This window comes from Chiloscyllium punctatum, chromosome 45, assembly GCF_047496795.1.
Source record: "Chiloscyllium punctatum isolate Juve2018m chromosome 45, sChiPun1.3, whole genome shotgun sequence".
In the NCBI taxonomy this organism is placed as follows: domain Eukaryota; kingdom Metazoa; phylum Chordata; class Chondrichthyes; order Orectolobiformes; family Hemiscylliidae; genus Chiloscyllium; species Chiloscyllium punctatum.
The window spans coordinates 64,159,507-64,185,528 of NC_092783.1; the positions used below are offsets into that span (position 1 = coordinate 64,159,507).

Here is a 26,022-nt window from a genome sequence, read left to right on the forward strand (position 1 = left end):
GACTGACCGCTGACAGATTGTGTGCTTTTTGAACAAAAGAGGATGACTCTGCAAATACAAATCTGCAAATGCAAATTAACCCCATAGACTAATATGTGTGCATGCATGTGTGAGTTTGTGAGGGAGGGAGAGAGAAAGAGAGAGAGAGAGAGGGAGAGCTTGTGTTTGTGTGAATGTGTTTGTGTGATAGAGAGGGAGAGAGTGTGTGAGTGTGGGTGTGAGTGTGTGTGCATGTGTGTGCTTGACGGTGTGTGTGCATGAGTATGACAGAGTATATGCCTGTGAGTGTGAGTGTGGGGGTGGGCATCTGAGAGAGAGCTTGTGTATGAGACAGGGTCTATATAAGTGTGATTGTGTGATCGTGTGTAAGAGTGCGTGCATATGTGTGTGTATCTGTACTTGTGTGTGAGTGTATGTGTGAAAGTGTATAGTGTAGTGGGGTCACCTATAGAGTGACATGAACCCAAGATCCTGGTTGATGCTGTCCTCATGGGTACTGAATTTTAGTAAGGCCTTTGACAAGGTTTGGCATGGCAGACTAATTAGTAAAGTTAGGTCACTTTAGGGTGAACTTGCCAATTGGATACCAAATTGGCTTGACAGTAGGAGTCATAGAGTAATGGTGGAGGTTTGCTTTTCGGAGAGGAGGCCTGTGACCAGCGATATTCCACAGGGATCGGTTCTGGATCCTGTTTTGTTTGTCATTCATATAAATGACTTGGATGAGAATATAGGAGGCATGGTTAGTAAGTTTGTGAATAACATTAAATTGGAGGCATAGTAGGCAGTGAAGAAGGTTTTCTAAGATTCCAAAGGGACCTTGACCAAATGGGTCAATGGGCTGAAAAATGGCAGATGGAGTTCAATCTGGATAAATTGCATTTTGGTACAACAAACAAGAGTAGGGCTTAAACAATTAATGGATTATTGGTGCTGGAAGAGCACGGCAGTTCAGGCAGCATCCAAGGAGCAGTGAAATTGATGTTTTGGGTAAAAGCCCTTCATCAGGAATAAAGGCAGTGAGCCTGAAGCATGGAGAGATAAGCTAGAGGAGGGTGGGGGTGGGGAGAAAGTAGCATTGAGTACAATGGGTGAGTGGAGGAGGGGATGAAGGTGATAGGTCAGGGAGGAGAGGGTGGAGTGCATAGATGGAAAAGGAGATAGGCAGGTAGGACAAGTCCGGACAAGTCATGGGGACAGTGCTGAGCTGGAAGTTTGGAACTAGGGTGAGGTGGGGGAAGGGGAAATGAGGAAACTGTTGAAGTCCACATTGATGCCCTGGGGTTGAAGTATTCTGAGGCGGAACATAGAACATAAAACATAGAAAAATACAGCGCAGTACAGGCCCTTTGGCCCTCGATGTTGTGCCGATCCAAGCCCACCTAACCTACACTAGCCACTATCCTCTATATGCCTATCCAATGCACGTTTAAATGCCCATAAAGAGGGAGAGTCCACCACTGCTACTGGCAGGGCATTCCATGAACTCACGACTCGCTGAGTAAAGAATCTACCCCTAACATCTGTCCTATACCTACCACCCCTTAATTTAAAGCTACGCCCTCTCGTAATAGCTGACTCCATACGTGGAAAAAGGTTCTCATGGTCAACCCTATCTAAACCCCTAATCATCTTGTGCACCTCCATCAAGTCACCCCTAAACCTTCTTTTCTCCAATGAAAACAGCCCCAAGTGCCTCAGCCTTTCCTCATGCGATCTTCCTACCATACCAGGCAACATCCTGGTAAAACTCCTCTGCACCCGTTCCAGTGCCTCCGCATCCTTCCTATTGTATGGCGAACAAAACTGCACACAATACTCCAGATGCGGCTGCACCAGAGTCTTATACAACTGCAACATGACCTCAGGACTCCGGAACTCAATTCCTCTACTAATAAAAGCCAGTACACCATATGCCTTCTTCACCGCACTATTTACCTGGGTGGCAACTTTCAGAGATCTGTGTACATGGACACCAAGACCCCCCTGCTAATCCACACTACCAAGTATCCGACCATTAGCCCAGTACCCCACCTTTTTGTTACTCATACCAAAGTGAATCACTTCACACTTACCTACATTGAACTCCATTTGCCACCTTTCTGCCCAGCTCTGCAGCTTATCTATGTCCCGCTGTAACCTGACACATCCTTCCTCACTGTCAACAACTCCACCGACTTTCGTATCATCCGCAAACTTACTCATCCAACCTTCTAGCCCCTCCTTCAGGTCATTTATAAAAATGACAAACAGCAATGGTCCCAAAACAGATCCTTGTGGAACACCGCGAGTAACTGCACTCCAAGATGAACCTTTACCATCAACTACTACCCTCTGTCTTCTTCCAGCCAGCCAATTCCTAATCCAAACCTCCAACTCACCCCCAATGCCATACCTGGCGTTCTTCCTCCAGGTGTCTGGTGGTGAGGGAGCGGCAGTGAAGGAGGCCCAGGGCCTCCATGTCCTCGGCACAGTGGAAGGGGGAGTTGAAATGTTGGTCCACGGGGTGGTGTGGTTGATTGGTGCGGGTGTCCCGGAGATGTTCCCTAAGGCGCTCTTCTAGAAGGTACCCAGTCTCCCCAATGTAGAGGAGACCGCATCGGGAGCAACGGATACAATAAATGATATTAGTGGATGTGCAGGTAAAACTTTGATGGATGTGGAAGGCTCCTTTAGGGCCTTGGATAGAGGTGAGGGATGAGGTGTGGGCGCAGGTTTTACAGTTCCTGCGGTGGCAGGGGAAATGCCAGGATGTGAGGGTGGGTTGTAGGGGGGCGTGGACCTGACCAGGTAGTCACGGAGGGAACGGTCTTTCCGGAAGGGGGAAAGGGGTGGGGAGGGAAATATATCCCTGGTGGTGGGGTCTTTTTGGAGGTGGCGGAAATGTAGGCGGATGATTTGGTTGATGCGAAGGTTTGTAGGGTGGAAGGTGAGCACCAGGGGTGTTCTGCCCTTGTTACGGTTGGAGGGGGTGGGGTCTGAGGGCGGAGGTGCGGGATGTGGACGAGATGCGTTGGAGGGCATCTTTAACCACGTGGGAAGGGAAATTGCGGTCTCTAAAGAAGGAGGCCATCTGGTGTGTTCTGTGGTGGAACTGGTCCTCCTGGGAGCAGATACAGCGGAGGCGGAGAAATTGGGAATAGGGGATGGCATTTTTGCAAGAGATAGGGTGGGAAGAGGTGTAATCCAGGTAGCTATGGGAGTCGGTGGGTTTGTAAAAAATGTCAGTGTCAAGTCGGTCATCATTAATGGAGATGGAGAGGTCCAGGAAGGGGAGGGAGGTGTCAGAGATGGAACAACCTTCACATCAACTAAATCATCCGCCAACATTTCCGCCACCTCCAAACAGACCCCACCACCAGGGATATATTTCCCTCCCCACCCCTTTCCGCCTTCCGCAAAGACTGTTCCCTCCGTGATTACCTGGTCAGGTCCACGCCCTCCCTACAACCCACCCTCCCATCCTGGCACTTTCCCCTGCCACCGCAGGAACTGTAAAACCTGCGCCCACACCTCCTCCCTCACCTCTATCCAAGGCCCTAAAGGAGCCTTCCACATCCATCAAAGTTTTACTTGCACATCCACTAATATCATTTATTGTATCCGTTGCTCCCGATGCAGTCTCCTCTACATTGGGGAGACTGGGCACCTCCTAGCAGAGCGCTTTAGGGAACATCTCCGAGACACCCGCACCAATCAACCACACCGCCCCTTGGCCCAACATTTCAACTCCCCCTCCAACTCTGCCGAGGACATGGAGGTCCTGGACCTCCTTCACCGCCGCTCCCTCACCACCAGACGCCTGGAGGAAGAACGCCTCATCTTCCGCCTCGGAACACTTCAACCCCAGGGCATCAAGGTGGACTTCAACAGTTTCCTCATTTCTCCTTCCCCCACCTCACCCTAGTTCCAAACTTCCAGCTCAGCACTGTCCCCATAACTTGTCCGGACTTGTCCTACCTGCCTATCTCCTTTTCCACCTATCCACTCCACCCTCTCCTCCCTGACCTATGACCTTCATCCCCTCCCCCACTCACCCATTGTACTCTATGCTACTTTCTCCCCATCCCCACCCTCCTCTAGCTTATCTCTCCACGCCTCAGGCTCACTGCCTTTATTCCTGATGAAGGGCCTTTGCCCAAAATGTCGATTTCGCAGCTCCTTGGATGCTGCCTGAATTGCTGTGCTCTTCCAGAACCAGCAATCCAGAATCTGGTTTCCAGCATCTGCAGTCATTGTTTTTACCTCTTAAACAATTAATGGTAGAGCTTTGGGTAGTGTTGTTGACCAGAGAAACCTTGGGGTGCAGGTACATAATCTTTTGAAGTTTGCATCATTTATAGTCAGCTTGGTTAAAAAGGCATTTGGCACGCCTCTCTTCATTGCTCAGACCCATGAGCACAGGAATTGGGACGCCATATTGAGGTTGTACAGGACATTGGTGAGGCCTTTTCTGGAATACTGTGTCCAGTTCTGGTCGCCCAGTCTTAGGAAGGATATTATCAAGCTGGAGATGGTTCAGAAGAGATTTCCCAGGATGTTGCTGGGTATGGAAGGTTGAGTTATAAAGAAAGGCTGGATAGGATGGAACCTTTTTTTCACTGGAGTGAAAGAGGTTCAGAGGCAAACTCACAGAAGTATAGAATAATGAGGGATATAAATAGGGTTAATGGTAGTTGCCTTTTCCCTAGGGTGGGGGATTTCAAGGCTAGGGGGCACATTTTTAGGGTGAGAGGAGAGGTGTTTTAAAAAGATGTAACAGGCAAATATTTTACACAGAGGGTGGTTTGTGTGTGAAATGAATTTCCTGAGGAAATGGTGGATGTGGGTACAGTTACAATGTTTAAAAGACATTTGGATAGATACATGATTAGGAAAGGTTTGGAGAGATTTGGGCCAGGAGCAGGCAGGTGGGTCAAGTTCAGTTTGGGATTATGTTCAGCACGGACTGGTTGGACCGAAGGGTCTGTTTCCATGCCGTATAATTCTTTAATTGGATCATTTTCTGGTTGGCACAAGGATTAATGAGTGGTGTGCCACAGGGTTCAGTGCTGGGACATCAACATATTAAAAGTTAGAGCAATGATTTAGATGGAGAGATGGAGGGTGTGTTTGCTAAATTTGCTGGTGAGTCAATGTTAGGAGTGAAAGTAAGTCATGAAGAGAACGGAGGAGTTTACTAATAGATATTGTACCAAATTGGCTTGACAGTAGGAGACATAGAGAGTAATGGTGGAGAGTTGCTTTTCGGACTGGAGGCCCGTGACCAGCGATGTTCCACAGGGATCAAATCTGGATTCTGTTTTGTTTGTGCCACAAGGATCTGTTTTGGGACCACTGCTGTTTGTCATTTTTATAAATGACTTAGACACAGGCATAGGTGGATGGATTAGTAAGTTTGCAGATGACAGTAAAGTCGGTGGAGTAGTGGACAGTGTGGAAGAATGTTACAGGTTGCAGGGAGACTTGGATAAACTGCAGAATTGGACTGAGGGGTGGCAAATGGAGTTCAATGCAGCTAAATGTCAGGTGTTGCACTTTGGGAAGAATAAAGGAAGGCAGAGTACTGGGTCAATGGAAAGATTCTTGGTAGTGTGGATGTGCAGAGAGATCTTGGAGTCCATGTACATAGATCCCTGAAAGTTGCCACCCAGGTGGACAGTGCTGTTAAGAAGGCATACAGTGTGTTAGGTTTCATTCGTAGAGGGACTGAGTTCCGGAACCACAATATCATGCTGCAACTGGGTGGCACGGTGGCACAGTGGTTAGCACTGCTGCCTCACAGCGCCAGAGACCTGGGTTCAATTCCTGCCTCAGGCAACTGACTGTGTGGAGTTTGCACGTTCTCTCCCCGTGTCTGCGTGGGTTTCCTCCGGGTGCTCCGGTTTCCTCCCACAGTCCAAAGATGTGCAGGTCAGGCGAATTGGCCATGCTAAATTGCCCGTAGTGTTAGGTTAGGGGTATGGGTGGGTTGCGCTTCGGTGGGTCGGTGTGGACTTGTTGGGCCGAAGGGCCTGTTTCCACACTGTAATGTAATCTAATCTAATAATCTAAACTATACAAAACGCTGGGGCAACCACACTTGGAATATTGTGTACAGTTCTGGTCCCCATATTTCGGGAAGGATGTGGAAGCATTGGAAAAAGTGCAGAGGAGATTTACCGGGATGTTGCCCGGTCTGGAGGGAAGGTCTTATGAGGAAAGGCTGAGAGACTTGGGTCTGTTCTCATTGGCAAGAAGAGGCTAAGAGGGGATTTGATAGAGACATACAAGATGATCAGAGGACTAGATACGGGAGACAGTGAAAGTCTTTTTCCTTGGATGATGATGTCAGCTTGTACATAACTACAAATTGAGGGGTGATAGATTTAAGACAGATGTCAGAGGCAAGTTCTTTACACAGAGAGTGGTAAGGGCGTGGAACACCCTACCTGCTAATGTGGTCAACTCAGCCACATTAGGGTGGTTTAAACAATCCTTAGATAAGTACATGGATGATTTTGGGATAGTGTAGGGGGACGAGCAGAGAATAGTTCACAGGTCGGCGCAACATCGAGGGCCGAAGGGCCTGTTCTGCGCTGTATTGTTCTATGTTCTAAAACGTCAGTGGGCAACTGTCTGGCAAATGGAGTACAATGTGGGAAAATATGAAAATAGGAAGAATAAAAAAGAAACATATTCTCTAAAACGTTGAGAAATTGCAGAGGGATCTGGGTGTCCAGTCTATGAATTGAAGAAAACTAGTGCACATGTACAGCAAATTATGAGCAAATTACTTATAGAATGTTGTGTTTATTGTGGTGAGAATTGAATACAAAGCAGGGAGGTTATGCTTCAGTTGAATAAGGCAGTGGTGTAACCAAGTCTGAAATATTGTGTACAATACTAGTCTCTATGTTTAAGGAAGCTGTTCAGAGACGTTTTACCAGACTAATCCCTGGAATGGGGGAGGTGTCTTATGAGGAAGGTCAGATAGGCTGGGCTTGTATCCACTGGAACTGAGAAGGGTAAGTGGTGACTTGATTGAAACACAGAAGGTCCTGAGGGGTCTTGCCAGGATGAATACGGAGAGGATATCTCCCTTTCTGGGAGAATCTCAAACTAGGGGCAATGTATAAAAATTGAAGATGGTCCATTTAAGACAAAGATGAGGAGTTTTGTTTCTTACAGAAGGTTCATGAATCTTTGGACCTCTCTTCCTGAAAAGCTGGTGGCAGCTGAGCTTAAATGTAAGTTGTTGTTGTAGCTCAAGCACTTTCTTAGTGACAGGGAACACAAAGCACATGAAGCAATGACCATCAGAATCAGGAGAAGGCGTCAGCCTTTCATCTCCTCGAGCCTGCTCCACCATCCAATAAGACCATTGGCTGAGCTGATTGTGATCTCATTTCCAATTCCCTGCCTAAACCACCATAACCTTTGACTCTCTCTTTGGTCAAGAATCTGTTGAGCTCTGTCTTAAGAGCAGCCCAGATGTGTGCTGCTTGCTCCACATTACATGGCGTTGGTGACAGGAAGCCAGGTATAACAGCCACTGCACAAATGCAGGATTATCTTTGTGCCAGGCAGATCCCGTTGGTTTTCTATGGATCACTCTTTTTGAGGCCTCTGTCGACTCCATGCGGATGTCCCTTCAAGGTGCAAACAGCTTTCTTCCCCATATCTAATAGATATGGCTCTGCTTGACATCCCTTGGGGGAAGGCAGTGAGGAACAGCCCAGGGTAACACTGCACAGCTCAGGACAAGAGCACAGGCCAACAGACAACTTTGAAGATTAGCTCCTGCTAAAGATCCCAGATGAGTGACAATGAACACCTTCAGTGCTGTTCACAGGACAAACAGCGATTGGTGACTCTCATAGAAGAATCAATACTGTGTGGAGATAGGCCCTTCGGCCCTTCAAGTCCACACCAAGCCACCAAAGAGTATCCCACCTAAACACATTCCCTAGGACTCTACATCTACCCCTAAACTATACATCCCTGAACACTATGGGCAACTTAGCATGGCCAATTCACTTGACATGCACATCTTTGGATTGTGGGAAGAAACCCATGCAGACACGGGGAGAATGTGCAAACTCCATAGAGACAACTGCCTGAGGCTGGAATTGAACCCGGGTGCCTGGCACTGTGAGGCAGCAGTGCGAACCACTGAGCCACCATACCTTTTGGACAAATTAGGAAATGCAATTAAAAAAATCATTGAGAACTGGGGGCGGTAAGAGAATCTAACTGGAAAGATTTTTCAGAGGCCAAAATGGGCCAATTGGTCTCTTTCTGTGCTATACGATTTAATTCTAAAAGTTGGAAGAGATGTAAGCTGGCTGTCAATTCCTTATCACACAAAGTTATAATCATCAAATCTTTCCGGTCTCTCCTTTTCCCTAGTTCATCAATAAAGTGATGGTCAGTGACCCTCTGCCCTCCTACTTTGTGCTAAAACTGATTCTTGTCATCCAATACTAACTCATTCCATCGGAACATCTCAGTAATACATCTCCACTTCTTTTATTCTTCCTTTCCTCAGCAGTAAACAATGTTTTAAACACTGGCCATTCAGATGACAAGCCATTTTTTTTTCCTAAAATCCAGCTTCTTACCTGATAGTCATTTTAATCCTGGTGATGCCCTGTAGTTTAACCCTGGCTGAATTAACTACAGTCTTTCAGATAAACAACCAAGACACTAATGCCTGCAATAAATCAGGCAGACAGGAAGTGATGCGTCAGGTAACGGTGGAGAAATCTCTTTTTGGTAGATTCCAGCCACATCTCGCTAATGTCATTCTGATGTCCAGAATCACAGAATTGCTTTGGTACAGAAGGAGGCCATTTGGCTCATTGTGTCTGAACCAGCTCTTCAACAGAACATCATTCTCTTGTGCCAATCTCCTGCCTTTTGCCCTTACAAAATACTTCTGTCAAAATAATCAGCCAATTCCCTTTTGAATGCCTCAATTGAGACTTCCTCCACCATTTTCCCAAGCAGACTTTAATGGCTCTCCATGTCTTCTTCACATCATCCTTGCTTTGTTTGCACATCACTGTAAATTTATGCCCTCTCGTTCTTGTTTCTTTTATGAGAGAGAACAGCTTTTCCCCATCTACTCTGTCCAGCACGTCCATGCTTTTAAAAACCTCTATCAAATTTCCTGTCTGCCTCTTCTGTCGAAGGGAGAACAGCCCCAACTTTTTTGATCTATCCTCATCACTGACATTTATTACCACTGTACTAAACTGTTTCTGCACTATCTCCAATACACTCACATCTTTCCTATAATGTGGTACACTGTCCTCCAGCTGAGGTCTAACAAGCATCTTGTACATGTTCAACATCACCTCTTTACTCTTGTGCCCCATCCCTATTAATACTGTGTGCTTTATTTACTGCTCTCCCCATCTATCCTATTGTATTCAACAATCTGTGTATTTATGCACCCAGGTCCCTCTGATCCTGCACGTCCTTTAGAATTATACCCCTATTTTGTCCTGTCTTTCAATGCTTTTCTGATCAAACTGACATGAACAAATCCTGTAAAATGGTCAGTGTCTTTGTTGCAGTTTTGTGGCTGTATCCCTGTCACTTGGATGCCCCCATCCCAACTCTCTGCACCAAGTCTCACCACACTGCCTCAAAACATTCACCTGGGACTGCATCAAGGGTGAAGCCTTAAATCAGGGCACAAACTATTTGGGAAGCTCCTGCACAGTATCCCGTCAACATTGAACCTTACAGCTGCCAACCAGCTCAAAGTGTCAGAGACTTTCAGTGAAAAAAAGTTTAACCTTCCCGGAACTACTGAGAAGAAAATCTGGGAAAACTAAACACAGGTAAGTTAAATCCCAACGTGGCAATGGGAGGAAGGGTCAAGAAAGTACCAGGAGTCAAGGATTATCCAAATTCTTACCTCTCAGTTTCCAAATATTTGTGGTAGGTAGGGCACCATGATGTGAGAGAGGACCAGTTGATAAAGCAGAATTGGGGGGGGGGGGGGGGGGGGGGGGGGTGAGGAGGTGGGGATGGGCAGCTGAAGGTCATGTGATAAACTTTCAGATGGTGACCCATGTGGTGATCAGCTCTTTGTTGGATCGGGAAAATTCCAATGTAAATATCAGTCACATACAATTAGCTGTACATCTGCATCACTGAGTGAGTAGCAAGGCATTGTGGACACAGATTTTGTTTTCTACTCATTCACAGGATGAGGGCATCACTGGCCAGGCCAGCATTTATTGCGCATCCCTAGTTGCCTAGAGGGCAGTTAAGAATCAACCGCATTGCTGTAGATCAGACCGGGTAAGGCTGGCAGATTTCCACCACTACAGAGTATTAGTGAACCAGATGGGTATTTTCGCAAACAATAGACAACAATTGCATGATCATCATTGGACTCATAATTCCAGATTTCTATTTATTGAATTCAAATTGAAACTCAAAATGCTGAGATGGGATTTGAACCCCAGTCCCCAGAACATTACCAAGTTGCTGGATTAAGAGCTCAGTGATAAAACCATTTAGCCAGCAACACTGCCTGGGAACACAACAGGGCAAGGAAATGGCTCCCCATCACCTTCTGCGGGACATTAAAATCTGTCCTGACCAGCGATGCTCAAATCCCGAGGACAAATAAAATAAATTCAATCCAAACTCCTGGGCAACCAGATCTGAAATACCAGATTTGTTCAATGCAAAGTCATTGGACTTCATTGATTAAAGGAAAAGCTGACAGTTATATGGTGAGGTTGAAATAGTAAACCATCTCAAGGTACTTCCCAGGAGTAATTTTCAATAAAGATCTGTCTTTGGGTCACATGGGATGATTTTAGGACAGTGATTGGAAATATCACTGAGGAGATAGGTGAGAAGGAATATCACAGAGGAATCGGCAGAGATCTTCAAGGAGGTTCAGGTCCAGGGAGATGAAGGTCAGGACTGATACATTCCTCTGTTTCACTCTGATTCTGTCAAATCAGAATCATCTTCCCTTGTAATCTCTTGAAATGCAAATGGCTCAAGCCACATCTCTTTGTTTAGTGTTCCTATTTTTGTGGAACATTTAACATGAAATCCTGCTCTGAATATAATCTCACTTGGCAGACAGTGTCAGTGGGAGTCAATACTCTTCCTTCCAGTAAGACATTTAAACATGTAAATACAGTTTCCAGCAAGTATTCCATTTGATCACACAGAAATCATCACCAGGAACTCCAGCAAGTGATGAATCAGACACTGGGCTACAGACAATCTGCAAAGAACATTCTTATTGTGTTTAGCAACACAATAGAATCTGTCTGGTAAATCTGACTGGCTCAGCTTTATGCGATTGGGAAACAGAGATTGTCATAAGATACATCCACTCAGTGCCATATGATTCATTCAGCTGCTGGGCTGACCCTAGAGTTTAGATAATGATGGTGGGAGTTCCATCACAGCCACAACATTAAACATTGCTCAGGTAGCACAGTAGCTCAGTGGTTAACACTGCTACCAGGTTTGATTTCACCCTTGGGTGACTGTGTGGAGTTTGCACATTCTCCACATGTCTGCATGTGTTTCCTCCCACAGTGCAAAGGTGGATTGTTCATGGGAAATGCAGAGTTACAGGGATGGGGTGGGTCTTGGTGGGAAGGTCAGTGTGGGTGCAATGCCCTGCTTCCATGTAGAAATGTTATGATAATGTCCTCAAACCATTACAAGCCAATATTGGAATTAAGCTGGAGAAACAATAGGTGTGACTTTCCCTGTTTAAAAAAAAGGGTGAATGTCAGTGAAGAACACACAGTCTCTTGTGCACCAATCAGCTCACGGAGAGCGTGGTTTGGGCAACTCCTCAACACTTCGCAGACCTTTCCATTGACTCGCCAGAAACTGTGAGCAATGAGACGCTTGGAGACAGTGAGGACAGTAGATGTCAGAAATGGGAGCCAATTGGTGAGAAGCTGGAAGAGCACAGCAGGTCAGATAGCATCCAAAGAGCAGGAAAGTCAACGCTCCAGAACAAAGGGTTTTGGGCTGAAAAATATCAACTGCCTTACTCCTCAGATGCTGTCTGATCTGCAGTGCTCTTCCAGCCTCTCAGCAATGAGATGCTGGTAGTCTCAGGGTCCGAAGAAGCAGCCAATCAAGGTCTACACCTGGGGGATTCAGCATTGAGAAGCATTTTGGTGGGGAGAGGTCATATGGAGAGGGGGGTCAGAGAGTCAAATTCAAGGATGGGATACACCTGTTAAAGGACACTCCTTTCCCTACATCTGTATGTCTAACTGAGGCAATTGGAGCCAGCCCTCCTTCCTTATCCAGCGCTCTGTGGATTCCCAGACAGGAAACTAAACACATCTCCTGACAGGAATTGGGGAAATGGCAAGTCAAGGCCCTTAAGCTCCTGTTAATTAATGACTTAGGGGCCTAACGGTGAATCAAGAAGATCATTCATAGACCTCCTTGCCCTCAAACTATTTAGTGAGCTAGCGAGAAGGGGTTGGTGTCACATCAGGGACAACTTGCCAGAGAGGGGAAGTTTGACTCAATATTCCAGTGAGTGGTGCTTTACTGAATGTACAGGTTCCTGAGTGAGATGATGGGGTAGTTAATGTTGGTTCACTCAGTTGAAGATCAGAGATATTTCTTTCAGTTAATAATGAGCTGGATTTTCTGAAGTTTGCATTCATTAGAGAGAGGGACCTTGTTGATAGTGAGAGCATCATGGACCAGGTTAATAGACTTGAATTGATTGATATTAAGAAAGTGGATGTGTTGGAAATTCTGGGAAGCAAGAATGTAGATAGGTCCCCAGGGTCAGACCAGAGATATCCAAGGTTACTAAGGGAAGCGAGGAATGAGATTGCTGCGCCTCTGGTGATGATCCTTGCATCCTCACTCTCCATGGGAGTAGTACTGGATGATGTGAGGGTGGCAAATGTTGTTCCTTTGTTCAAGAAAGGGAATTGGGAAATTCCTGGGAATTACAGACCAGTCAGTCGTACATCTATGGTAAGCAAGGTGCTGGAAAGGATTCTGAGAGATAGGATTTATGACTATTTGGAAAGACATTGTTTGATTAGAGATAGTCAGCCTGGCTTTGTGAGGGCCGGGTCATGCCTCACAAGCCTTATTGAGCTCTTTGAGGATGTGATGAGACAAGTCGATGAAGGTCGAGCAGTGGATGTGGTGTATATGGATTTCAGTAAGGCATTTGATAAGGTTCCCCATGGTAGGCTCATTCAGAAAGTTAGGAGGTATGGGATACAGCGACAGTTGGCTGTCTGGGTACAGAATTGGCTGGCCGAAAGAAGACAGCAAGTGGTAGTGGATGGAAAGTATTCCGCCTGGAGATCGGTGACCAGTGGTGTCCCGCAGGGATCTGTTCTTGGACTTCTTCTCTATGTATTTTTTATTAATGACTTGGATGAAGAAGTGGAAGGGTGGGTTAGTAAGTTTGCTGATAACACAAAGGTCAGTGGTGTTGTAGATAGTGTCGAGGGCTGTTACAGGTTACAACAAGACATAGACAGGAGGCAGAGCTGGGCTAAGAAGTAGCTGACAGAGTTCAACCTGGATAAATGTGAAGTGATTCACTTTGGAAAGTCGAACATGAATGCTGAATACTAGTTTAAGGACAGGATTCTTGGCAGTGTGGAGGAACAGTGGAATCTTGGGGTCCACGTACATAGATCCCTTAAAGTTGTCACCAAAGTAGCTAGGGCTGTTAAGAAGGTGTATGGTGTTTTGCCTGTCATTAACAAGGGGATTGAGTTTAAGAGCCGCAAGGTTTTGCTGCAGCTCTATAAAACCCTGGTTAGACCACACTTGGAATATTGTGTCCAGTTCTGGTTGCCTCAGTATAGGAAGGATTGAGATGATTTAGAGAGGATGCAGAGGAGCTTTACCAGGATGCTGCCTGGATTGGAGGGCTTTCTTACGAAGAGAGGTTGAGTGAGCTTGTACTTTTCACACTGGAGAGAAGGAGGAAGAGAGGTGACTTGATAAAGGTGTACAAGGTAATGAGAGGCAGAGATAGAGTAGATAGCTAGAGACTTTTCCCCAGGGCAGAAATGGCTGTCACGAGGGGTGACTTAAATTAACTTAATTTTAAGGTGATTGGAGGAAGGTTTAGGGGAAATGTCAGAGGGAGGTTCTTTACACAGAGAGTCGTGGGTGCATGGAATGCACTGCCAGCAATGGTGGTAGAGTCAGAAACATTAGGGACATTTAAGAGACTGCTAGACAAGTGCATGAACAACAGTAAGTTGAGGGGTGTGTAGGTTAGATTGATCTTAGATTATGATAAATGCTCGGCACAATATTGTGGGCCAAAGGGCCTGGACTATGCTGTACTGTGCTGTACTGTTCTGTGTTCTATGTTCTACGTTCTATGTCAGGCAGTAGAAAACTAACCATTGTCATTATGTGTAACTACCAAGATTAGAGAATGTAAACAAGATAAAGTTAGTGGACAGGACAGCTCTGCAGGAATTCCTCAGGGTAGTGTCCTAGGCCCAACCACCTTTCGCTGCTTCATCATTGACTTTCCCTCCATCATAATGTCTAAAGGGGGAATGTTCATCAATGATTGCACAATGTTCAGCACTGTTTGTGACTCCTCAGATACTGTAGCAGTCCATGTTCAAAATACAAGAAGACGTGCACAATATCCAGGCTTGGGTGAATAGATGGCAAGTAACCCTTGTGTCACCCAAGTACCACGCAATGACCATCTCCAATAAGAGTGAATCTAACAACCGCCACTTCTCATTCAATGGCATCATCATCCTCACTAAATTTCCCACCATTAACATCCTAAACATTACCATTAACTAGAAACTAAACTGAACTGGTCATACAAATACACTGGATACAAGAGCAAGTCAAATTCTAGGAATTATGTAGCAAGTAGTTCACCACTTCACTCACCAAACCCTGTCCATCAACCAGGCACAAGTCAGGAGTATGATGGAATACTCCCCACTTGCCTAGATGGGTACAGCTCCAACAACACTCAAGAAACTTGACACCAGTTAAGACAAAGCAGACAACTTAATTGGCATCCACAAGCATCCACTCCCTCCATTACAGATACTTAGTCGCAGCAATGTGTACTATTGACAAGATGCTCTGCCTCACAGCGCCAGAGACCCAGGTTCAATTCCAGCCTCAGGCAACTGTCTGTTTTGAAGTTTGCATATTCTCCCCGTGTGTGCGTGGGTTTCCTCCGGGTGCTCCGGTTTCCTCCCACAATCCAAAAATGTGCAGGTTAGGTGAATTAGCCATGCTAAATTGCCCGTAGTGTTAGGTGAAGGGGTAAATGTAGGGGAATGGGTCTGGGTGGGTTGCGCTTCGGCAGGTTGGTGTGGACTTGTTGGGCCGAAGGGCCAGTTTCCACACTGTAAGTAATCTAAATTCAACAAAGATCCTCAGACAGCATCTTCCAAACCCATGACTACTTCTATCTAGAAGGGCAGGGGAGCAGATACATGGGAACACCACCATCTGCAAGTTTCCCTCCAAGTCACTCACCATCCTAACTTGGAATTATATCGCCATTCCTTTAGTGTTGCTAGGTCAATATCCTGAAATTCCCTCCCCCAGGGCATTGGACTGCAGTGGACTTCAGTGGTCCAAGAAGGTAGCTCACCCCCACCTTCTCAAGGGGAAGCTAGGGACAGGTAATAAATGCTGGCCTAGCCAGCACTGCCCACATCCCACAGATGATTTAAAAAAAAGTGAGGATCTGGATGAATGTATGTATGCGGGTGAGTGTGTGGGTGTTTGTGTACTGTGCCTGAGTATGTGTGAATGTGTGTGAGTGAGTGGTTGTAAGTGTGTATGAGGGTGAGGGTGTGGCTGTGAATGTGAGTGTGTGTACACGGGCAGGAATGTATGGGAGTGTGTGTGTGTGTGTGTGTGTGTGTTTCTTTACCCTCACTTCCCCCTTGTTCTATTCCTGTCTGAAACGGTCCACACTATATTTATACCTTGAAAAAATGATCCATGTTTGTAATATGAACTTGCCTGCACAAACACTGCCTGATTCTGGGTTTCTGGCATGTTGCCATTTTTGATTTGGCGTTTCACTAGCTTTATTTTTTACAAAGTGAGATTTATAACATTCTTGGAAAATATTCTAGCAATTTCTTTGATGACACAGGTCCTGAATGTTCCACCTCATGTACAGAGTACCTGTTCCTTTGGAGAATAATCTTGGCAGATGAAGAGTTAACTGATGGAGCACCAGAATAGGAATTATTTTGAAATCCTAACCCTTTTTGGAGACAGAGTGAGATCCCATAAATCAGTTACTACTCGAGGCGTCTATGGGCAAGAATCTAGATTGCAGTTAAGTGTTGTATCTAATTATTGTCTCCCTTGGTACCTGTGTCCCCATTACCACTCCCCTGTGTCTATCTGAATCACTTCACTAATGAGGTCAGTACCTGAGAGCGTTTACGGTTAGAGGTACTGTTAACAGATTGACTATTTGTACATCTCACCTAATTGGCTGAGTAAACTTCTACAATTATGCGCGAGGCCATAAAACATTGACTGAACAATAACAGAAGATACACAATGACTGACACATCACCAAGACAGAGAATATTTCAAATACTGTGTGACTGCTGTGTTTCGTTCCAAAGGGACAGCTTCAATTACTTATTTATAACCTTAAAATAAAGATTAAAGGCACAATATTAAATCATTAAAGTAAATACTTTCATTGGAAATATAATTAGAAATACAGCAGAATCAGGCCATTCAGCCCATCTACTCTGTGCAGGTGGCTGTGCTTCACATGAGCCTTTTCCACCACTTTCTATTTCACCTGATAAACTATTGCCCATGTTCATACATCACAATGTTTGAACTAAAGCTGTAATGAGGTCAGGAGTGGCCCTGGCGGAACCCAAACTGGGCGTCACTGAGCAGGTTATTGCTGAGCAGGTGCTGCTTGATAGCTCTGTTGCTGACACCTTCCATCACTTAACTGATGATCGAGAGTAGACTGATGGGGCGGTAATTGGCTGGGTTGGATTGTCCTGCTTTTTACATACAGGAGATACCAGGGCAATTCTCGACATTGTCGGGCAGATGCCAGTGTTGTAACTTTACAGGGAAGGTTTGGCTTGGGGAGCGGCAAGTTCTGCAGCACAAACTTCAGTACTGTTGCTGCAATGTTGCCAGGTCCTGTAGCCTTTGCAGTGTCCAGTGTTTCCAATCATTTCTCGAGTGAATTACTTGGAGTGAATTGAAGACTGGTATCTGTGATGCTGGGGACCATGAGAGGAGGTTTAGATGGATCATTCACTCGGCCTGTCTAGCTGAAGATTTCTGTGAAATCTATAGGCTTATCTTTTACACTGATGTGCTGGGCTCTTCGATCATTCAGGATGGGAATATTGTGGAACCTCTTCCTCCAGTGATATGTTTAATCATCCACCACCATTCACAACTAGATGTGGCAGGACTGCAGAGCTTAGATCTTATCCATTGGTTGTGGGATCACTTTGATCAGTCTATCACTTGCTTCTTAAGCTGTTTGCCATGCGAGTAGTCCTGTTTTGTAGTTTCACCAGGTTGACACATCATGTTCAGGTACACCTAGTGCTGCCCTCCTACACACTCCATTGAACTAAGGTCGATCCCCTGGCTTGATGGTAATGGTTGAGTGAGGGATATGCCAGGCCACAAGGTTACAGATTGTGCTGGAATACAATTCTGCTGTTGTTGATGACCCACAGTGCCTCATGGATATCCAGTCTTGAGTTGCTAAATCTGTCCCATTTAGCATGGTGATAGTGCTACACAACACGATGGAGGTTATTCTCAATGTGAAGACAGTGCTTTGTCTCCACAAAGGCTCCTACTGATATTGCCATGGACAGATGCATCTGCAGCTGGCAGATTGGTGAGGACGAGGTCAGGTATGTTTTTCCCTCTTGTTGGTTCCTTCACCACCAGTCTTCCAGCTATGTCCTTTAGGACCCGACCAGCTCGGTCAGTAGTGATGCTGCTGAGTCAGTCTTGGTGGTGAACATTGAAGTCCCCCACCCAGAGGACATGTTGTGTCCTTGTCACCCTCAGTGCTTCCTGGAGGAGTACTGATTCATCAGCTGAAGGAGGACGGTACGTGGTAACCAGTAAGAGGTTTCCTTGCCCATGTTTAACCTGAAGCCATGAGACTTCATTGGGTGCACAGCCAATGTTGAGGACTCCCAGGGCACCTCCCTCCCGACTGTATCCCACTGTGCGCTACCTCTGCTGGGTCTGTCCTGCCGGTGGGACAGACATATCCAGGGATGGTGGTGGTGGTGTTTGGGACATTGCCTGTAAGGTATGATTCTGTGAGTATGGATGTGTCAGGCTGTTGCTTGACTAGTCTGTGAGAGAGGTCTAATGTTGGCACTAGCCCCCAGATGTTATTGAGGAGAACATTGCAGGGTGGACAGAGCTGTTTCTGCCGTTGTCATTCTGGTGTCTGGTGATCCATTCGGTTTCATTTCTTTGAGACTTTGTAGCGATTGGTATAACTGAATGGCTTGCTCGGCCATTTCAGAGGGCAATTGAGAGCCAACCACATTGCTGTGGGTCTGGAGTCACATGGAGGCCAGACCAGGTGAGCGTGGCAGATTTCCTTCTCTGAAGGACATGAGTGAACCAGATGGGTTTTTTCCAACAATCAACAATTCAGTAATTTACAGTAGTTTCTTAATTCTAGATTTTTTTTATTGAATTCAAATTCCACCTCCTGTCATGGTGGCATTCAAACTTGGGTGCCCAGAACATTAGCTGAATTTTTAGTTTAATATTCTAATGATAATACCACTCAGTCATCACCTCCCCCAGTGAATTTATTTAGTTTTTCTTTAAATGCATCTTTACTGTTCACCTCAGCTACCCCTTGACATTGTAAGCTTTATGTCTTCTCTCTGGGTGAAGAGCTTTCCCCCATGCTCCTGGTTAGATTTATCAGCGATTGCCTTCTCCTTACAGCCTGGGGTTTTGGTCTCCTCCACAAGGGGAAACATTTTCCCTCTCTCTAACAAACTCCTCAATAAGCTGAAGATGTTTTTATTGTGAGCTCCTTTCAAAAGGAAGAAACAGGACCCTTTCCTTTTAAAACAATATCCATGCTGGACAGAGCATTAAGCTGTCATTCCAATGAAGGGACGGGAAGGTTAGACAATTCCATTGTGAAGACTTTTTTGAAGAGGTAGCTGCTGTTTCCACACTGCATTGGGTCATTCTAATCTGTTCATATTCCACATTTCACACGGAGTGAGCCAGCTTAGACTCACAACTTGGACAAGACCTGATCACAGAACCTGTGGCTGTAACTAGGAGTTGCAAACTATCAATCTACTCTCAGCTCATTGTATTCCATGAGTTCCAAACAGGAACAAACAGCTCCACTCTCCACGACTGACACTCAGTAGCAGCAGTGTGTACTACCGACAAGATGCACTGCAGAAATTCACCAAAGATCCTTAGACAGCACCTTCCAAACCCACATCTACTTCCATCTAGAAGGACAAGGGCAGCAGATACATGGGAACACCACCCCCTGCAGGTTCCCCTCCAAGCCATTCACCATCCTAACTTGCAAATATATCACTGTTCCTTCGCTGTCTCTGGGTCACAATCCTGGGATTCCCTCCCTAAGGGCATTGTGGGTCTATCTACAGCACATGGACTGCAGCAGTTCACCCCCACCTTCTCAAGGGGCAACTAGGGATGAAGAATACTGTTGCTTCCTTGCTGAGAATTAACAAAGAAATCCAGAACTATTATTAGATCTGTCTGCAAAGCAATTCAGTGAAAGCTCTCAATCATCCAACCCATTGTTATTAATGTTCAAAATCAAAATATTTTCCTGTGGCTAAAAGGATTGATTTATGAGGATGGATTTAGCTTGTACAGCCTGGAGTTTAGAAGATCAAAGAACGATCTAATTGAGATATTTGCACTATTTAAAGGATTTGATAAGGTGCATAGACAGAAACTATTTCCTGTGGTTGGGAAAATCAACAAAAGCAGACAACTGCTCAGGGTTAATGAGGTGGGTGAATGAACAATGTATGAAACTTCAACATGGAGTTCCTAAAGGCAGTAACTGAGGAGGGGGACAATACAGGATCAATACCTTTGTGCCCAATTCAAGAATTGAACTGGGAATAAGATCAGGCGTGGGTCCCTGGGGCAGGATGATGAAGCAAATTCTGACATTTGTGGCAGGAAAGTGAAACGTGAAGCAAGCCTTTATATTTAGTTCAGAAGTTTGGACATTTCTGAATCATCTACTCCAGAATCCTAAACTGAACAGATACAATCCAAAGCAGGGAATAAGGAAGAATTACAGTGACAGGATTCAAAATGAGTCTGTTTGAGGGAAGAGTCCCACCAAGCTCAAAACGAGTCCTTTATTAACATAATTTATTCCATCCTCTACAAACCTCCTTCACACAATTAATCTTTCCCCCTTCCCAAATACTTACTTTAGAAACTGCCCCACATCATCACACAGAGCTTCACAACCTGGCCATTTACATTCTCCATGTCCAAACAGAGGGTGGACACCTGTGGCTTCTTCATGGGATAAGCTGGAAAAGAATAGACCAGAGGTGAGGAGGTGAATCAATGGCACATGAACAACAGGGAAATCATGAAGAGGGAAAGTTCACAACAACTGTCAGAGAAGGCCACAGAATGAAAGAGTGCACTTTGGCTACAGAGGGTCTGATCTGTTTTTAGCCATGGGTTCCCTGTCTCCATGTTTAGTGAGGCTAGTACTCTTGGTGAGCTCAGCGTGGCCAGCTGATTGAACAGGGACAATCTTACACCTGAAAATTGAAATCCACATTTTCAGTGTTGATATGATAAAATCTGAACTAATTTTAAAAAAAACATTCGTTCATGGGATATGGGCATCGCTGGCTAGACCAGTATTCATTGCCCATCCCTAACTATCTAGAAGGCAGTTAAAAGTCAACCACCTTGCTGTGGGTCTGGAGTCACATGTAGGCCAGACCAGGTGAGGATGGCAGATTTCCTTCCCTGAAGGACACCAGTAAACCAGATGGGTTTTAACAGGCAGTTAAAAACAGTTTTGTGGTCATCAGTAAATTCTTATTTCAAGATTATTCTTGAGTTCAAAATCTACCATCTGCTGCAGCAGGATTCTTACTAAGGTCCCCAGAACATTACCTGGGTCTCTGGATTAATAGTCTTGTGATAATGCCACTGGGCCATCGTCTACTCACTTCAATGAAGCATAAATCATACACAACATTCAATTGGGGTGGAACACTAAGGCAGCCACAGAGAATGTGGTCATTTGCTAATCAGTACCTACCCCGAATCAATGGAGCACCAGTGCAACTCCAACTGAGCACCAATGCAACTGCAGTGGAGCATCAATGCAGCTTCAACCCCAGTGACTGATAATGGTAAAAAAATTTCTCAATGTCTCAACCTACAGGTTTGAGACTAAGATGAACAGCACTTGTGGGTAAGGGTGACAATCAAAGTGGTAAAAGGAATGGAGATCCAGAGAAGCAAAGGTTTTGTTGCTTGGTGGATCAGGATCATGAAGCTGAATACTCTCTTCCTTTGTCTATGTTCTTCAGAAATCACTGCTGTATAAGAATGTTAATTCTGGTGAGCTTTTTATTCCCACATCACACTCTTGTGTTGGAGGCTACCTTTCTCTCTTTGGAGTGTGAATGCTGTTCTGTCCATTCAACAAAGGATGATGGGATATTGAAGGTGAGCTCTTTGACGTTAGGAAAGAGGTAGAGGTGGAGCTGCTGGTTGAGAGGTCGAGACTATCACTCTTCTGAGGGTCCTCCATGCTTTGCACACTGGTCACTTCTTTCCACAGTTGTTGAAGGTCTGCTGGACACATTGCTGTAAATGATAACACAGTCTGAATCAAATCACAAGAACAGCTTACTTTTACAGAGTGCCTTTAATGTGGCACAATGTCAGGGGTTGCCTACAGGAATGTAATTGAACAATATTTGACACTGGGCCATGTGAACAGATTTTGGTGATCAGCTTTAGTTAAATAGGTAGGTTTTAAGGATTACCATGAAGGCTGAGAAAGAAGGGGAGAGGTCTAAGATAGAGTTCCAGAGCTTAGGACCCAGGCACAGGCAATGCAGATGAAATGATGGAAATTGGAAATGTGGAAGAAATCAGAATTGGACAAACGCAAAAGGTTTGTATAATTGTGGCTTTTTTTTTGTTGATGTAAGAATCACTGGCTGGGCCAGCACTTATTGCCCATCCCAAAGATTAGAGGAGGTTGCAGAGAAAGGGAGGAATGAACCCATAAAGGGAATGAAAAGGAGACCTATCAGCAGTCCAGCCACCTCCCAAGTGAATATAATCTCCACTGTGCAGGTCAAAGATCAGACGTCACTTACTGAATTTGACAAATCAGTAACAGAACGATGAAGTTAAAATAGTCTGCTTTTACACAGAACTATTGAAAGAGCTTTTGACATGTAGCAATAAAATAAACTTGCTCAAAATGAACTTGTTGCATTGATCTGGTCAAATATAATTTGAGTATGTAACATGGGGATTTGTAACTGCCCACCAATAAGTTCATATGAGCAAACTGAACTGAATCTGCACGTTTCTGATTTGTCCCTGGAATGAAGTTCCACTGCAGTTATCCTATACATTCACACCTCGTGGTCAATGACCATCTCCAACAGGAGACAATTTCATCACCGCACCATGACATTCATGGTGTTACCATCACTGAATCCCCCACTCTCAACATCCTGAACATTACCATTGACCAGAAATTCACTGGACTAACCTGGAGCCCAGTTATAAGAAGGATATTATCAAGCGTGAGAGGGTTCAGAAGAGATTACCCAGGATGTTGCTGGGTATGGAAGGTTTTGAGTGATAAAGAAAGGCTGGGTAGGCTCTTTTTATTGGAGCATAGAAGGTTGAGAGGACACCTTACAGAAGTTTATGAAATAATGAGAGGTACAGATAGAGTTAATGGGGGTTGGATTTTCCCTGGGGAGGTAGATTACAAGATGAGGGGGCACAGACCGAAGGGTCTGTTTCTGTGATGCATAACTCTAAGACTCTATATAAATACAGTGGTGACAGCAGGTCAGAGGTTAGGAATACTGCTGCAAGTAATTCCCCTCCTGACTCCCCACAGCCTGTCCACTATCTACAAGGCACACATCAAAAGTGTGATGAAATCCTGACTCCCCACTTGCCTGGATGAGTGCAGCTCCAAAAATGTTTAAGAAGCTTGAGACCATCCAGGACAAACCAGCCTGTTTGATAAGCACCACATCCACAAACAACCACCCACCCCCCCCCCCTCCCCTGCACCCCACTGACGCTCAGTAGCAAGATGCACTGCAAAAATTCACCCAGGTTCCTTAAACAGCTTCTTCCAAATCCAAATCTAGAAAGACAAGAGCTTATTTTATACTGTCAAGCAATTATCATTTCCCAATCAGTGAAAGCAATGTGAAATTTAGTTCTCATGGAAGATCATAGACCTGAAACATAAACTCTCTCGACAAATGCGGCCTGACCTACTGAAAACATTTCGTTATATTTATCCTGAACTACTGTACCCATCACAATATTGTGATCAGAGTCATTAACTCTGACTGGGTGTGTTAGTGGTGATCTCATTTTGTGACTTTCCCCCATTTAACCATCACAGCCAGTGAAATATTCTCTCAAATCTGAATGTTTATCATTAGTAAATATAAGTGTGTCACAGAAGATGAGAAAGGAAGACACATCTTTTCATTGTGACAAAATGAATCTTTAGTTTCTGGAGATTCCAGAATAATCCTCAAAGGCTGGTAACCCTTATTGGGAACTGAACCCAGAGTTACTTGGTTTAGTAACTCACTGAGTTCATTCATTGAGCAATTGAGGAACCTAAGTACAGTGCATGTTTTAAACGAGTTTTAAGAGGGAACAAGTTCAAGTGTTCTTTCTGAAATCTAGAATTGCGTAATTAGTGATGAGTTTTGACGGATCTGGCCATTAGTTGAGTTGTCACGATGGCTGAACAGGTTCAGTGTCTCTCTGTGACACTAATTAGAGACACTGCACTTCCTGCGAGTTACCAAGACAGGAGCAGCAGTACTTATTAAATCGAAAGGTTGAATCTCCTATTAGTTGCTAGTTTGCAGTTGTATCAAAATCATTAATTGTGACTTTTCTACTATGGATATAAATAATCAGTCGGTGTTTGCAAAATATTGAGATGGGGACATATTTTAATCCAATCACAACAACAGGAACAGAATCCCCTCCGATGTGTTTTTTTGGTGTATTGTTAAGACTTTGCCTCAGGCTCTGAGCCTAACTCATCACTGCAGCCTTTGATTGAATGGGAAAGAGTGGCGATGGGATGCATTTGGGGATACAGACACTGCCTTAACTTAACATAGAAAGCACAATCATTAAAAGAATTGAGCTGAAAGTGGAAATTAGAAGCATGAGAATGTGGGTTAATTGCTGTCATTCCCAAATCCTGATGAATTCTGCCCTCATTCTTACAGAAACAGAACCTGAAGAGCCACGTTGCGATGGAATTTTTAAAAAGCATTGAGGAACAATGTAAAAGTTAATCCTGAGGTGGAAACAATTTTTTTCAAAGTGGTTAAACCCTGAATGACCTCCCTCACAATTAGTACAACGGGGTCAATACTGACAAGGCCATTATTATTGCTCAGGCCTGACTTGACATTTCACAGGATTGCCAAACGTCAGGCTGAACGGGCAGGGGCTGGTGTTACATATGTGCCTAGACCCAGTGGGTATAATAAACTCCATGTCCTAAAGGACATTGGGTAAGGTCAGGTTTTTGTGTGGGTTTGTTACAATGCAACAATTTCATTTCCTGCACCCAGAAGTCTAAGGTGTGGGGGCAGGGGTCATTGTACCCAGGGTGGGGACAGGGGGTCACTGTGCCTAGGGGTCTCGGGGGTCACTGTACCTGGGGATCTTGGGGGGGTCACTTAACCTGAGGGTCTCAGGGTTCACTGTGCCTGGGGTCTTGAGGGTCAGTGTACCTGGGGATCTTGGGATTTACTGTACCTGGAGGTCTCAGGGATCACTGTGCCTGGGTCAGGAATTAAATGTGACCTGGTTCCTGTCAGTGTTGGACTCACAGACTCCCTGTGAGCTGGTGAAACTGAGATAATAGTGAGGTGCCTGCTTTGTACCTACCTTGTGCGAGTGTTTGCAGAGGGACAGTGGGCTGTCCGGGTTGCAGTGTCACCAGTCCCTGCCTCTGGAGGTTTAGAAGATGCTGTTGTTGAAGCTGCTGCATTTGAAGAAACTGCTGCTGGAAGGCAAGCTGCTTATTCCCCAGCTGCTGAGGAGAGAGAGAAGAGAGAGAGAGAAAGAGAGTGAGAGAGAGAGGGACAGAGAGAGAGAGAGAGAGAGAGAGGGACAGAGAGAGAGAGAGAGAGAGACAGAGAGAGAGGAGAGAAAGAGAGAGAGAGAGAAACACCATGAGATGCACTTTCCCAGCACAGCAAGCATTGCAAACATTAGCAGGCACTCACAAAAAGGGATCTCCCTCCAGTCGGGGCTGACACTTGCTTGGCCAGTGGCAGGATCCCTGGGACCCTCACTCACTCTGTCGCTCAACAGAACCCCTGACTGCCCCTCCTCTGTGAACTAGTACATTGTTGGGCAGCTATTGGCCAACAGAGCCATCACAGTGAACATAGATCGATGTACTTCCCAGTACGGAGCGACATAGTAATGATGATGAAAGTCTATTTCATATTTCCCACCAATTCTTGAAGTCCTTGCTCTGACACAGTCAGGGACTAGAACATCGAATGCTGGTTGTATTGAGGTACCTCTCTTCTCCAGGAGCAGAGATGGTAAAATTATCCATCAAACCAGCAGGACGTGTCCTCGACGTACAATGAAGGTCATGAATATTACCATAAAATACATGAGAATATGCTGAGGGTTCATTTAAAGAAGTGAATATCAAATTCTAGT

General features: G+C 45.2%; 1 protein-coding gene across 11 annotated transcripts in view; it reads right to left on the bottom strand.

Annotated features, from left to right (window-relative positions):
- The window catches only part of foxp4 (forkhead box P4), a 395,078-nt gene that overhangs the window by 86,135 nt on the left and 282,921 nt on the right, over positions 1 to 26,022 (bottom strand). For 10 of the 11 annotated variants that reach the window (XM_072563955.1, XM_072563956.1, XM_072563947.1 and 7 more), the window contains 3 exons: positions 25,231 to 25,378; positions 21,696 to 21,900; positions 20,490 to 20,594 (listed from right to left, as the gene is read on the bottom strand). In XM_072563955.1, the coding sequence (XP_072420056.1) occupies positions 20,490 to 20,594; positions 21,696 to 21,900; positions 25,231 to 25,378 (458 nt within the window). The remainder of the gene's footprint in view (positions 1 to 20,489; positions 20,595 to 21,695; positions 21,901 to 25,230; positions 25,379 to 26,022) is intronic. The other variant, XM_072563954.1, reaches the window with a different exon arrangement.